The sequence below is a fragment of the Stenella coeruleoalba genome (genome assembly GCF_951394435.1).
Source record: "Stenella coeruleoalba genome assembly, chromosome: 4".
NCBI classification, from domain to species: Eukaryota; Metazoa; Chordata; class Mammalia; order Artiodactyla; family Delphinidae; genus Stenella; species Stenella coeruleoalba.
Window position 1 is genome coordinate 19973660 of NC_137149.1, and position 16755 is coordinate 19990414.

At 40.8% G+C, this 16755-nt stretch overlaps 1 protein-coding gene across 1 annotated transcript; it reads left to right on the forward strand.

Annotated features, from left to right (window-relative positions):
* Positions 1-246: 246 nt before the first annotated feature.
* LOC307185880 (lysine-rich nucleolar protein 1-like) lies at positions 247-1611 on the forward strand (the record flags this gene model as incomplete). Its single annotated transcript, XM_079920442.1, is given in 2 exon segments — positions 247-1401; positions 1404-1611. Coding segments are annotated over 2 exon segments (1320 nt in total). The 3' UTR covers positions 1569-1611.
* Between the last annotated feature and the right edge of the window lie 15144 nt (positions 1612-16755).

Sequence of the window (16755 nt, forward strand, 5' to 3'; positions counted from 1 at the left end):
CCTCATTATAACCCAAGGGGGGAAAAATCATGTAGTAATTATACAAAAAGAATAAAAAGTCAAAATACAGACAATGAAAGTCATCTAATCACAAAAGAAACCAGCAGGATAAGAAGAAACAATGAATCTACAAAAAAACCCAAAAACAAAACAACAAATGACAATAGTACACCCTTACCTATCAATAATTACTTTGGACGGTGGAACGGGCTCTCACGTGGAGGCGGGGAAGTTTGGCCTTCGGGAATGATCACTAAGACTCACAAGGGAGACCTGGGCCTTGGGCTCCCAGAGAAAAAGAAGAAGAAGAAAAAGAAGGTAGTTAAAGAATCAGAGACTCAACACTCGGTTTTAAACAGTGACAGTTATTTTGCGGAGGTTTGTCCCACAAGAGCCACATCACCCTCGAAGAATATGGTCCAAGAGCAGGCACCCGAAATGCCTCTAATGAAGAAAAAGAAGGGCCACAGCACCGTCTGCGAGGAGCCCCTAGAATCTGAGACCATGTTACGTGCCAGACGGATTGAGCCATCGCCCAGCCCCAGAAAGCAGGCACTAGGTCCTTCTGAGTCCCTCGGTAGGGAAAAGAAGAAGAAGAGAAAGTCCGTGTCCCCTGGCTCAAGAGTGAAGACCTCCCCAGACCCCAGGCAGGGCGAGGGGGTGACCAGAGCTGGCAAGAAGCTCAAAAAACACAAGAAGGAGAAGAAGGCACAGGGAGCTACAGCCTTCTCAGCCAGGGACCCTTGGTTCTGTGAGGCCAGGGATGCTTTGTACACTTGCTCAGCTGGGAAAGGTGGCGTCCCTGAGCAGGCAGCCTCGGAACAGAAACGGAAGCAGGGGAGCCCCAGGGAACACAACATGAAGATGAAGAAGAAAAAGAAAATCCACCAGGAGGGAGATATCCCCCTGGGGCACCCTGAGCTCTCCAGGTCTGTGGAGAGCAGCCGTAGGAAAGGAAGTAAAAAGAAGTCAGTCAAAGTTGAAGCTCCAGAATACATCCCAATAGGAGATGAGCCCAAGGCCCCTGTGAAGAAGAAAATGAAGTCCAGGAAAAAGGCAGAGCAGGCAGACACTCAGGAGCCCGCCCTGAAGAGGAAGAAGAAGAGGCAGGAGAGCAGAGTAGCAGGAGAACCTTGGGAGGAGCAGCCAGACACGGACTTGGAGGTAGTGTTGGAAAAGAAGGGCAACACGGACGAGGCACACATAGACCAGGTGAGGCGAAAGGCCTTGCAAGAAGAGATCGATCGTGAGTCGGGCAGGACGGAAGCTTCTGACACCAGGAAGCAGACGGGAACTCAGTTTGGCCAATGGGATACTGCTGGCTTTGAAAATGAGGAACAGAAACTGAAATTTCTCAAACTCATGCGTGGCTTTAAAAATCTGTCCCCTTCATTCAGTCACCCCCCCCCAACATGGTCGGCAGGCCCAACATGGCCCTCAGCAAGAAGGTGGCCGACACCCTGCAGCAGAATCTGCAGCAAGACTACAACCGGGCCATGAGCTGGAAGTACAACCGGAGGGCCGGCCTCGGCTTCTCCATGGCTCTGGACAAAAATCTTTTATATTGACAGGAATGCATCCAAGTCAATCAGGTTTGAAGGTTAAACTCTCCTGTCTTGTCCCCCAAAGCGGTTCTGTTATGCAGATGAAAGCCATAGGACAGTTGTCTCGAATCGAACTCCTGCAGAGATAAAGGACAACTATGTTGATGTGCTTGGAAAAACTGGGGTGAGGGCAGCTCGTTTCAGGAACCAGGAGAACATGTGAGTGGCTGAAACCTACTGTTTTCTGTGTGAAGCTTCCATCCCTGTTGAAGACAGTGAGTATCAATAGCAGTAGCTCACAATCGTCTAGGGCTTACTCTGTGCCAGACACATATGTCTCCCTTGCATTAACGTATTTAATCTTCATGATTCTGAAACAGGTGCTATTATTATCCCCATCTTATAGATGAGGAAACTGAAGTTCAGGAATGCAGTAATAACATCGCCTGGGGTCACCCAACCAGTAAGTGCCAAGTGCACTTTTGTGCCCCAAGACCGATGTCACTGTTCACCACACTGAATGTCCCCTCTAGGGAATTTCACCCAGAATACTCATTGAGGATTAAAATGTCTCAACTGAGGAAACAGAAGCTTTTTACGTGCCTAAAACTCAAACAGGAAGCAGGATTAATGTAAACAGGGAGAAGCAAGCTCATTTTCCCTCCCCCTTCTTGGAGTAGCCACAGGCAAAGAGGCCTCTGGATTGCCACCAGGCAGATGCGGCCGAGCTTCCTCTGCTGCTGGGAGATGTGCTTCTAAACCCATCTTGCCTTTTGCGTCTCCTTCCATCCCCAGTGGCAAGCTTGCATTTCAGCTTTCTGCTTTAACTGCATTCTGAACAGGCACTTTAGAGAGCGGGTGGTTAGTCCTCCACGTGAACCGAAGACACATTAATTCCCAGGGACGTGTTTATTGGATTCTTTTCAAACATGAGGAGGAGAATCCCAGGCGACTTCCCTGGAGGAGGTCGAATGCCGGGAGGCACAGACGTGGGGATGACAGGGCGTTGCCTCATCAGCCTGGGAACAGTGTTTCCAAGCCTTGATGCTACAGCCAGCCTCACAAAGCTCCAGGTATAGCCACCCGAGTGACATGTGACCACCTTCTCCGCACTCACCTAGCATTTTACTTCCCAAAATATCAGTTGTGATTGGGTCTTTTTCACACCACTTGGCTTGAACTCCTGCTACAGACATCCTGTCTCAGGCAGGCCTGGACAGCCAGGAAATTCAGTTCTCTCACGTGGCAGGGAGTGCTGTCCTGTCATAGGGGGTTGATTCAGCTTCCCATGAAGGAAACGAGTGTTTCCTCTCTGCTCCATCATCCTCAGTGTTGGCTTCATCAGGCTGGTGGAAAGATGGCTGTAGCAATTCCAGGCAGCGTATCAAGACACTAGACCATTACAGAGGAAGAAGAAAAACCTTCTTGTGGTTCAAGGAAACTTCCAGAAGCCCTTTGTCATAACTCATTGCCCAGGAGTGGGTCACATACCCATTCTTGAGCGAGCCCCTGGCATGTGGAGGGAGAGTCTCAGGCCAGTCAGGAAGGAAGACTGAGGTTTGGATGCTGGTGAGATGAACACGGGTCCACTACTGTCCCATGGGGCAGAGGTGAGGCAGGCCTGCCTGGGCCCTGACCAACAAACATCGGCCAGGTCTAGAGTCCTACGAGTCTGTGTTAGCAGTGATTCAGGTGGGCCACTTCCCTCAGAAGGTGAACTTGGCCTTTCACGGATTCAACCTTGAGATGCATAACGGAAGAGGCCTACATGGTAAGATTCTGCATTTGAGTTAGCTTCAGGGCACATCCCCTTCCGACAGGGGAATAAATCTTTCCCAGTCTTGATCCACACTACAGGAACTTGCCCAGTGTAAAAGGAACCAACCACTGCTTCTCTAATCATTTTTATCTTGCTGAGAGATCACACTACAGTTTGAGCCTGCTCGGCTGTCAGGAAGGATTGTGCTCAGCCATCTACCGGGTGCTTCCGGAGACTGGCTGAGCGATTGTCCCTGACCTATCCCCACAGTGGTAGCTCTCACTAGGGTGTGGTGGTCAGGCCTTTCCCCTCTTGCTGTTCAGTGTCTTCAGTCTGTGTGTGATAGGATTTGACTTTCTAGCTCAGTGTGAATGAATGAGTTCCACTTGGCTTGGGAAGGTTTATTAAAGTCTGTTCCTGAAGCAGGGTGTAAGCAGAGAAGGCTGGGCAGCCCAGATGGCAAGATGCCAAGTGTCCTCAGATTGAACTTAGCCTTGTCTCGGCTGCTCTCATAGGTGCAGACCACTGTTGCTCTAGTGACAGCTCCTGCCCTGCAGTTAGCTGGGCCTCCGTCCTTTTGTAAATTAAACAACATTGTCTTGAGTCACCTACCGCCCTTCTTCCCCATGTCCTGGGCCCTCCTCAAGCTGTCTGCAAGTTTTTGTGGTGTGGTTTCCCATGTTTTTCCTCATTAGTTGACTCCGTGTAGCACACAGCCTGTCTCCACTGGAACAAGGCGGTTTTTGGATTTTTACTCAGAATCTGGGAGATGGGTGGGAGGTCTGGTATTTAAGCACAGCCAAGGTCTTAGCTGAATATGTAACAACACTGTTCTCGAACTTGTTGGCTGTTTCTCCCTTGGGGGTTGCTCACTGACTGACCCCCTCCTATGGCAAGGTCCTTCCCTCCTTATAACTGCCTTTATCCATTACCTCATGATTCTTAACCACTTTTTTATTCCTTGGGGTGATTCCTGCTGTTTTGCCTTAGCCCACTAGGCCCCTCCCTGAGGCCACCTTTCTGTAACTAGACTGGCCCATCAAAAGTATTTGCCAGGGGCTTACCTGGTGGCGCAGTCATTGGGAGTCCGCCTGCCGATGCAGGGGACGCGGGTTTGTGCCCCGGTCCGGGAGGATCCCATGTGCCGTGGAGCGGTTGGGCCTGTGAGCCATGGCCGCTGGGCCTGCACATCCAGAGCCTGTGCTCCGCGACGTGAGAGGCCACAGCAGTGAGAGGCCCACACACACACACAAAAAAGAAAAAAGTATTTGCCAGATAGACACAGTTCTCCCCTTAAAAATTGTGTGTTCAGCTCTGTAGACTTAGCACTGTTCAGGTTTGTGGTTGGAATAATGCCTCCATGCCCCGACCCCCCACCCCCTGTCCAAGTCCTAATCATTGGAACCTGTTAATCTGTTGTGATACAAAACAAAAGGGAGTTTAAGGTAGCAGATGGAATTAAGTTTGCTAATCGGCTGACCTTAATATGATTAAACTGGGCCTACCCAGATAATCCAGGATTAGAAGTAGAAGAGGGGACAGAAGAGTCAAGAGACTTGCAAGAAACACTCAACAAGCTGTCACTAGTTTGAAGATGAAGGGACCACCAGCCAAGGAATGCAGGTGGCCTCTAGAAGCTGGAAAAGGCAAGAAAACTGATTCTCCCCTAGAGCCTCCAGAAGGAATACAGCCCAGCTGACACCTTCATTTTGAAGGTAAGCCCACTGGACTTCAGACCAGTAGAGCTGTAAGGTGGTAAAATTGTGACGTTTTAAGCCACTATGTCTGTAGTAATTTAAAGCAGCAATAGAAAATCAATACAGGCCTCATGCAGAGGTTTTTCTCACTTTCACCTTATTTCCTAAAATTTTTTGATTTTTTTTTGTGTTGTTGTTCCATCATCCTTCATGTAGTAGTAGTAGTAGACTTCATCTCATCTAGGCCATGGTCTTCAGAGACTGGCTAATTGATTTAGTAACAGGCTGAGGAAACCACACAAGAACATAGAAAATCTAAGCTTCCACCTGGGCCAGGTAACATATGGTTCAGAGGCTGCTTTGGTGTAACGGATACCTGACCAAATGTGAAAGTCCAAGTCCAGGTTAATGGAAGAAGGGCATTAGGAATTCACTGACTCAGGCTTGGGCACTGATGCTGTCTGATGTGTACAGCCTCAAAGTAGATGACTTAAAAGTGCATAATTTGTAAATTCGCCAATTGATTTTCATTTGAATAGCATCATATAGTAAAAGTGGTATAGGAAATAATTTGAATGAAAATAATTTTGTGAAATAAAGGCCACTTGGGAACATTTGAGCAATACCAAAAAAAAATTACTTTGAACATAAATGGATTAAATTCTCCAATGAAAAGACATAGAATAGTTGAATGGATAAAAAGAAAAAAACAAGGTCCAGTGATATACAGTCTACAAATACCCACTTTAGCTTTAAAGACACATAGATTGAAAGTGAAGGAATAGAAAAAGATATTACAAGCAAATGGTAACCCTAAAAAAGCAAGGGTAGCTGTAACCATATCAGACAAAATAGACTTTAAACTAAAAATGGTAAAAAGAGATGAGGTCATTATATAATAATAAAGGGGTAAAACAAAAATATCACAAATATTTATGCACCCAAAAACAGAGCACCTAAATAAAAATATAAACCAAATGCAAACAAAACTAAAATGAGAAAAAAACCAGCAATACAATAATAGTTGGGGATTTTAATACCCAATTCTCAACAATAGATAAACTATCCAGACAGAGAATCAGTTAGGAAACAACAGATTTGAACACGATTGACAAATGAACCTAATAGACATATACAGAACAGTCTATCCAACAACAGCAGAACACTCATTCTTTTCAAGCATACATGGAACATTTTCTAGAATAGACCATATATTAGGCCACAGAAAAGCCTTGGCAAATTCAAGAAGATTGAACTCATACCAAGTATCTACTCTGACCACAATAGCATGAAACTAGAAATCAATAACAGGAGGAGGAGGGGGATCAAGATGGTGGAGTAGGATGACACAGAGCTCACCTCCCCCCACAAACACATTGAAAATACATCTACATGTGGAACAATTCTCATAGGAAATTAAGCAGAAGTGGAAACTGGCAGAAGAACTCCTATACAACCAAAGCTGAAAGAACAATCTCCACATAACTGGATAGAACAACAACAACAAAAAACCCCCAAAACGCATCAGGTCAGGACCTGAGTCCCTAGGGGGGATCTATCAGGAAGAGAAGGTCTACACAGGCAGATCTCTGCCTTGGGAAGAGAGAGCAAGTCAAGCAAAAATCTAGGCATCCCAGACCCGGTGTCCTGCATGGAAGACACAAGCCCCCTTTCTGTTGGGAAATTTGTTCAGACAGACAGAAGGGATGGAGAAGCCTAGGCTTTACTTGCAAGGAGTGCACTTATGTTGGTTTGCCAACAGTCAGGTGGGAAAGAGCCTTACACTGGTGGCTGCTGCCTTGTCACACTCCCCAATCCGAAGGCATAAACATCACAGCCCCACTCATTCCACATCACAGCCTGGTACAAGATATGGGCAAAGACTTGGTCTAGCTGTGCAGAGACAGACTGGGGTGCCTGGGGTGTGATCCAGGTGGGATGAATGTGGCCATCATCAGCATGTGCAAGGAGTGGTACAACAAGAGCATGATAGGATAAGTGCTGAGTCTCAGGCAGACAGTGCCTGGGAGAATGCTCAATCTGGTTACACAGAGACAGCCTGGAGGGCCTAGGGTGTGGTCCAGGTTGGGTTGTGGCAACCACTGTCAGCATGCTCAAAGGTATGCAGTGGTTTGTCTTCCAGTGAGAGCACCTTAGCTCTGCCCACTCCACAGTGCAGTAGACAAGTCCTGAGAGAAGTCTGCCACAGAGGCAGCATAGATATTAGATGGCAGGGCAGCCACCTCAATTCCTGCAAGCACAACTCCCCAACTCAGAGCTCCAGCCTACTCAAGGGCAAAGACTTGCACTATATCTGGGATGAACACAACAGAGAAAAGAACATGACCTTGGTCTGCCACTGAGCAGAACTATAGATGACTACACGGTGAGTGAATATATCCTCTGTTACTGCACAAGCCTCACTTCCTTCAGCAATCATCTTCTTTAAGCCAGAGCATGCATTCAAGGGCAATGGAACCAAATCAAACCAAATCTTCAGGGTTTCTACTCCAACAACTGGGGAGCAGACCCCACACCTGACAGGGCAACAAAAGGCAGTAAGCAGAAGGCCCACATGGCAACTTGCACAGCTCTAGATACTCCAAAAAAAACCACAGCACATCAAGGGGATAATGACCAGCACATCCTGAGGAAAGACATGGCTGGAATCCATACCAAAACCAGCCCTTGCACCAAAAACATTGGACACATACAGTATACACAGGGATGCTTCCACATAAAGCGCCCTTCAAAACCAGAATAAATAACTGTTTCTCCTAAATTCACAGAGACAGAGAAAGTTATGTTAAAAAAAACCAAACACAAATGCAGAAGAACCATTCCCAGTTTAAAAAAAAAAAACAAAACAAGAGAAATATATTAAAACAAATATTAAACAGAGTTCAACAGTTTACTAGACTGTGAGTTCAAAGAAGTGGCAATAAAAATGCTAACTGAATTAAAGGTTATTAATAGAAATGCAGATCACTGTAACAAGGAACTAGAAACAATACAGATGAACGAATCAAAAAGTGACAATTTGATTGCCAAGATAAAAACAAATCTAGAAGCAATGAATAGCCAACTAAATAACAAAGAAAGAATAAGGGATTTGGAATATAGATTAGTGGAAATTCCCCAATCAGACATCAGACAGAAAGACAAATGAAAAAAAAAATGAACACAACATACGAGATCTATAGAAAAATATAAAACATGCCAATCTATACATAATAGGGGACACAGAAGGAGAAGAGAAAGAGAAGGGGATCAAAATGTATTTGAAGAAATTATGGCTAAAAGCTTCCCAACCTAAAGAAGGAAACACTTATCAAGGTACAGGAAGCACAGAGGGTCTCAGACAAAATGAATGCAAACAGACCCACACAGATATATAATAATTCAAGTGGCAAAAGTGAAAGATAAGGAGAGAATATTAAAGGCAGAAAGAGAAAAACAGAGTCAGTTACAAGGGAACCCCCATAAAGCTATCAGATGACTTCTCTGCAGAAACTTTGCAGGCCAGAAGAGAGTTGCATGATCTATTCAAAGTGCTGAAACATAAAAACCTGCAACCTAAGATACTCTACACAGCAAGACTATCCTTTAGAATAGAAGGAGAGGTAAAAAATTTTTCATATAAGCAGAAACTAAAAGAGTTCAGCAATACTAAACCTACCCTAAAAGAAATATTGAAGGGTCTTCTCCAAATAGTAAAGAAGCAAGAAGCTATAGGAAAGGGGAAATCACAATAGGAAAGGCAAATATATAAAAGGATTGAAGATTACTTAAATTAAAAAGTGCATAGATTTAAAAACAATAAAACATGTAAAAGCAATTATAAAAAACAGCAAAAGGATAAGAATGAAGATGTAAAATATGACATCAAAATCATAAACAGGGGGAGGGGAGGAAGAAAACATAAATCTTTTAGAATGTGTTTAAACTTATATGACTACCAGTCTAAAGCAAGCAGATACAGTAATGGGTTCACATATTTGAACTCCATGGTCCACAAATCAAAAATACACCTTAGGTTAACAGAAACCAAAAATGAACTCAATTATTACAAAAGAAAATCATCAAACCACAAAAGGAAAATCAAAAAGAAGAAATGAAGAAAGAGGAACTACAAAACAACTAAAAAATAAGGAATAAAATGGCAATAGGTACATGTCTATCAATAATTTTTTAAATGTCAATGGACTAAATACTTCAATCAAGACAGAGAGTGGCAAATTGAATTGGAAACAAGAACCTACAATATGCTGCCTATACCTAAGGGCAAAAGACACACAGAGTGAAAGTGAGGGAATGGATAGAGGTATTTCATGGAAATAGAAATGACAAGGAAACAGGGGTAGCAATAGTCATATCAGAAAAAATGAACTTTAAAACACATAACTATAAAGAAAGACCAAAAAGAGCATTATATAATGATAAAGCAATAAATATAAGAAGAGGATATTACACACATTAACATATATGCACTCCATATAGGAGTGCCTAAATATATAAAACAAATACTAACAGACATGAAATGAGAAATTGACAATACTACAATAATAGTAGGAGACCTTAACACCACAGTGACATCAATGGACAGATCACCCAGACAGAAAATCAATAAGGCAACAGTGGTCTTAAATGACACAATAGACCAGTTGGACTTAGTTGATATCTGCAGGACACCACATCCCCCTAAAATCAGAATGCACATACTTTCAAGCAAATATGGAATGTTCTCTAGGATAGACCACAAACTAGGTCAAAAAGCAAGCCTCACAAATTCAAGAGTACAGAAATTATTTCAAGGATATTTTCTGACCAGAATGGTATAAAGCTAGAAAACAGCCACAGAAAGAAAAATGGGGGGAAAAAATTACATGGAGACTAAACAAGATGCTACTAAAAAACCAATGGCTCAATGATGAAATCAAAGAAGAAATCAGAAAATACCATGAGACAAATGAAAATGAAAACACAACTTTACAAAGTCGATGGGATGCTGCAAAAGCAGTCCTAAGAGGGAAGTTCATAGTACTACAGACCTTACTCAAGAAACAAGAAAAATCTCAAATAAATAACCTAACCTACCATCTAAAAGAATTAGAAAAAGAAAAAACAAAATCAGCAGAAGAGAGGAAATAATAAAGATCTGAGAGGAAATAAATAATCAAGGTCAAAAGATGAATAAAACCAAGAGCTGATGTTTTGAAAAGATAAAGAAAATTAACAAACCTTTCACTAGACCACCAAGAAGAAAAGAGAGAGGACCTAAATAAACAAAATAAGAAATGAAAGAGGGGAAATAGCAACTGATACCACAGAAATACAAAGAATTATAATAGAATACTATGAACAGTTATATGCCAACAAATTGGACAACCTAGAAGAAATGGATGAGTTGCTAGAGGTTCCCTGCCAAAACGGAGTCAGAAAGAAACAGATAGTTTGAACAGTCTGTTCACTAGAAGTGAAATATTATCTGTAATAAAAATACTCCCTGCAAACAAAATTCCAGGACAGAATGTCTACTGGGTAATTCTATCAAGTATACAAAGAACAACATATCTATCCTTCCCAAACTATTCCAAAAAATTGAAGGGGAGGGAACATGCCCAAATTCATTTTAATCACCCTAATACCAAAATCAGTCAGATACTACAAAAAAAAAAAATTACAAGACATATTTTTGTTGAATATAGATGCCAAAATCCCCAACAAAATTCTAGCAAACTGAATCCAACAATACATAAAATGTATCATACATAATTATCACTTTGGACTCATTCCTGTGTCATTAGAATGGTTCAGTGTATGCAAAGCAATCAATGTGATACACCACATTAACAAAAGGAGAGACGATAACCAAATGATTATCTCAACAGGTGCAGAAAAAACATTTGACAAAATTTAAAATCCATTTATGATAAAAAACTTTCACCAAAGTGAGTATAGAGGGAACGTATCTCAACATAATGAAGACCATTTATGACAAACCCATACCTAACATCATACTCATTGGTGAAAAGCTGAAAGCCTTCCTGCTAAATTCAGCAACAGGACAAGGATGCCCACTCTCAGTGGTTTTATTCAATACCGTATTGGAAATCCTAGCCACAGCAGTCAGAAAAGAAAAAGAAATAAAAGGTATACAAATTGGAAGGAAGAGGTAAAACTGTCACTATTTGAAGATGACATGATACTCTAAATAAGACCCTAAAGGCTCCACACAAAAGTATTAGGACTAATAAATCAATTCAGCAAGGTAACAGGATACAAGATTAGTATACAAACATCTGTTGCATTTCTTTACACTTATAATGAAATACCCAGAAAGAGAAAGTTAAAAAAAAATTTTAAATTGTGTCAAAAAATGAAATATCTAGGAATAAACTTAACCAAGGAGATGAAAGACAAACACTGCTAAAGGAAATTGAAGATGATTCCAAGAAATAGAAAGATATCCCAAGCTCTTGAACTGGGAGAGTTAATATTGCTAAAATGGCTGTACCGCCAAACAATCTACAGATTTAATGCAATTCCTATCAAAATACCAATGACAGTCTTCACAGTACTAGAAAAAAAAAATCCTAAAATTTATATGGAACAACAAAAGACCCAAAAATGCCAAAGCAATCCTGAGTCAAAAGAACAAAACTGGAATAATAATCCTTTTAGACTTCAGACTATACTACAAAACTACAGTAATCAAAACAGTGTGGAACTGGTGCAAAAACAGACATATAGATCAATGGAAGAGAATGGAGAGACAAGAAATAAACCATGCACCTATGGTCAAATAGTCTATGACAAAGGAGGCAAGGATATACAATGGAGAAAAGACAGTCTCTTCAATAAGTGGTATTGGAAAAGCTGGACAGTTACATGTAAATCAATGAAATTAGAACACTCCCTCATACAATATACACAAATAAAATCAAAATGGTTTAAAGACATTAGTGTAAAGAATAACATCATAAAACTCCTAGAAGAGAGCATAGGCAAAACATTCTCTGACACGAATCATAGCAATATTTTCCTAGGCCAGTCTCTCAAGGCAAAATAAATAAAAGCAAAAGTAAACAAATGGGACCTAAACCAACTTAAAATCTTTTGCACAGCAAAAGAAGCCATTAAAAAAATGAAAAGAAAACCTATGGAATGGAAGAAAATATTTGCAAATGATATGACCAACAAAGGGTTAATACCCAATATACAAACAGTTCATGCAACTCAGTATTGAAAAAATAAATAACCCAATCAAAAAAAATGGGCAGAAGACCTAAATAAACATTTTTCAAAGACACACAGATGGCCAACAGGCACATGAAAGATGTTTGACATCACTAATTATTAGAGAAATGCAAATCAAAACCACAATGAGGTATTACCTCACACTGGTGAAAATGGCTGTCATGAAAAAGTCTATAAATAATAAATGCTGGAGAGGCTGTGGATAAAAGGGCATCCTCCTATACTGTTGGTGGAAATGTAAATTTGTATAGCCACTATGGAAAACATTATGGAGAGTTCAAAAAAAAAAAAACCTAAAAAACAGACTACCATATGATCCAGTAGTAACATATCTCAGTATATATCTGTAAAAAATATCTTAATTGGAAAAGATACATGCACACCAATGTTCATAGCAGCACTATTTAAAATAGTCAAGACATGGAAACAACACAAGTGTCCATCAGTTGATGACTGATGTAAGAAGATGTGGTATATATACACCATTGAATATTACTCAGCCATAAAACGAATGAAATTTTGACATTTGCAGCAACATGGATGGAGTTAGAGGATATACTTAGTGAAGTAAGTCTGCCAGAAAAAGAACAATAGTATATGATATCACTTAAATGTGGAATCTAAAAAATAATACAAATGAATTTATGTACAAAACAGAAACAGACTCACAGACATAGAAAAAAAAAGTATGGTTACTAAAGGTGAGAGAGAGAGGGACAAATTGGGAGTATAGGATTAACAGATACAAACTATTACACATAAAATTATAAACAACAACTATTTACTGTACATCACTGGGAATTATGTTTATTATCTTGTAATAAACTATAATGGAATGCAATCAGAAGAAATTGTCTGAATCACTATGCTATATACCTGAAACTGACAAAATATCATAAATCAACTACATCAATTTAAAAAAAACCCACAATATATGGAAAGAAAGAATAGGAGGAAAACTATAAAAATTACAAATACAAGGAAATTAGAAAACAGTCTCCTGAACACTAATGGATAAAGAAATAAATTAAGGGAGAAATCAAGTATCTTAAGCAAAAGGGAAACAGAAACACAACATACCAAAACTTATGGGATGCTACAAAAGGAGTTCTAAGAGAAGTTTATAGCTATAAGTATATATACAAGAAAATGGAAGGTTCTCAAATGAACAGCCTAAATGTATACCTCAAGTAAGTAGAAAATAAGAACAAATTATGCACAAAGTTAGCATAAGGAAAGAAATAATAAAGATTAGAGCAGAAATAAATAACCTTGAGAACAGAAAATGAAATAGAATTTACAAACTTAAGAGTTTGTTCTTTGAAAAGATAGATATAATTGACAAAACTTTAACTAGACTAAACAAACAAACAAAAAGACAAAGGATCCAAATAAACAAAATTATAAGATGGCAGAGTAGAAGGATGTGAGCTTACCCTTTCTTACAAAAACACCAAAATCACAACTAACTGCTGAACAACCATTGATAAAACAAAACAAAAACACTGGAAACTGCCAAAAAAGGGACCCTACACCCAAAGAAAAAGAAGAAGCCACAATGACAGTAGAAGGGGCCCAATCATGATAAAATCAAATCCCATACCCACCAGGTGGGCAACCCACAAACTGGAAAATAATTGTACCACAGAAGTACTCCCACAGGTGTGAAAGTCCTGAGCCCCATGTCAGGCTTCCTAGCCTTGGGGTCTGGCAATGGAAGGAGGTGCCCCCAGAGAATCTGGTTTTGAAGGCCAGTGGGGTTTGATTGCAGGAATTCCACAGGACTGAGGAAAACAGAAACTCCACTCTTGGAGAGCACAGTCATGGTCTAGTGCACACAAGGACCCAGGGAAAAAGCAGTGACTTCATAAGAGACTGGGCCAGACATACCTACTAGTACTGGAGAGTCTCCTGCAGAGGTGGGGGGTGGCTGTGGCTCACTGCAGGGAAAAAGACACATGCAGTAGGAGTGCTGGCAAGTACTCATTGGAGTGAACACCACAGAGGCCCGCCGCCCCCCAAGAACTAGCCTCACAGAACAGCCTGTAGGCTTCAGTGCTGGGATGCCTCAGGCCAAACAACCAAAAGGGCGGGAACACAGCCCCACCCCAAAGCAGACAAGCTGCTTAAAATCTTCCTGAGCCCACAGCTGCCCAATAAACACACCCCCTGACACAGCCCTGCCCACCAGAGTGACAAGACTCAGCTCCACCCACCAGTGGGCAAGACCTTCCCAACAGTAAGCCTGCACAAACCTCATAGAGAGTTTTATCCACCAGAGGGCAGAAAGCAGAAGCAAGAACTATAACCCTGTAGGCTGTAGAATGGAAAACACAATCACAGAAAGATAGACAAAATGAGATGGCATAGGAATAGGTCCCAGATGAAGAAACAAGATAAAAGTCCAGAAGAACTAAGTGAAGTGGAGATAGGCAATCTACTGGAAAAATAATTCAGAGTAATGATGGTGAAGATGATCCAAGATCTCAGTAAAAGAATAGAGGCACAGATTGTGGAGATAAAAGAAATATTTAAGACCTAGAAGAACTACAGAAAAAAAAACAGAAATGAAAAATACAATAATGGAAATAAAAAATACACTAGAAGGAATCAATAGCAGAGTAACTGAGGCAGAAGAATGGATAAGTGAGATGGAGGACAGAATAGTGGAAATCACTGCCACAGAACAGAATAAAGAAAACAGAATGAAAAGACATGAAGACAATTTAAGAGACCTCTGGGACAATATTAAATGCACCAAATTCACATTATAGGGGTCCCAGAGGAGAAGAGAGAGAGAAAGGACAAGAGAAAATATTTGAAGAGATAGTAGCTGAAAAATTCCCTAAGATGGAAAGGAAACTGTCACCCAAGTCCAGGAAGTGCAGAGAGTCCCAGGCAGGATAAACCCAAGGAGGAACATGCCAAGACACATAGTAATCAAACTGATAAAAATGAAAAACAAAGAAAAAATATTAAAAACAACAAGGGAAAAGCAACAAGTAACATACAATGGAACTCCCATAAGGTTATCAGCTGATTTCTCAGCAGAAACTCTGCAGGCCAGAAGGCAAGATAAACTTACCTGCAGGCATGATAAATTTGATGTGATGAAAGAGAAGAACCTTCAACTAAGAATACTCTACCCAGCAAGGCTCTCATTCAGATTTGATGGAGAAATAAAAAGCTTTACAGTCAGGCAAAAACTAAGAGAATTCAGCACCACCAGACCAGATTTGCAACAAATGCTAAATGAACTTCTCTAAGCAGAAAAGAAAAGGCCATTACTAGAAACAAAATTATGAATGGAAAAGCTTACCAGAAAGGCAAATATAAAGTAAAGGTAGGAAAACATCTGAACACAAATATGATACCAAAACTAGCAACTGTGGGAAGAGGAGAGCACAAATGCAGGATATTAGGAATGCATTTGAAATTAAAAGACCAGCAACGTAAAATAATCTTGTTTATATATAGACTGCTATATCAAATCCTCATGTTAACAGACTGAAAATCTACAACAGGTATACACACAAAAAAGAAAATGGAATCCAAACACAACATAAAGTTAGTAATCAAATCACAAGAGAACAAAAGAGGAAAGGAAGAAAAAAGACCTACAAAAACAAATCTAAAACAATTAAGAAAATGGCAATAGGATCATACATATTGATAATTACCTTAAATGTAAATGGATTAAATGATCCAACCAAAAGAGCTAGATTGGCTGAATGGATACCAAAACAAGACCCATATATATGCTATCTACAAGAGACTCACTTCAGATCAAGGGACACATACAGATGGAAAGTAAGAGGATGAAAAAAGGTAATCCATGCAAATGGAAATCAAACAAAAATTGCAGTAGCAATACCCATACCAGACAAAATAGATTTTAAAATAAAGACTGTTGGGGCTTCCCTGGTGGCACAGTGGTTGAGAGTCCGCCTGCCAATGCAGGGGACACGGGTTCATGCCCCGGTTCAGGAAGATCCCACATGCCATGGAGCAGCTGGGCCCGTGAGCCATGGCCGCTAAGCCTGCGCGTCCGGAGCCTGTGCTCCACAACGGGAGAGGCCACAGCAGTGAGAGGCCCACGTACCACACACACAAAAAATAAAATAAATAAATAAAGACTGTTATGAGACAAAGAAGGACACTACAGAATAATCAAGGGATCAATCCAAGGAGAAGATATAAAAATTGTAAATATATATGCACCCAACATAGGAGCACCTCAATAAATAAGGCAAATACTAACAGTCATAAAAGGTAAAATGGACAGTAACACAATAACAGTGGGAGACTTTAACAGCCCACTTCCACCAATGGACAGATCAGCCAGGGAGCAAATCAACAAGGAAACACAGGCTTTAAATGACACATTAGATCAGATAGACTTAATTGATATTTATAGAGCATTCCACCCAAAAGTAGCAAAATATACATTCTTCTCAAGTGCACATGCAGCATTCTCCAGGACTGATCACATGCT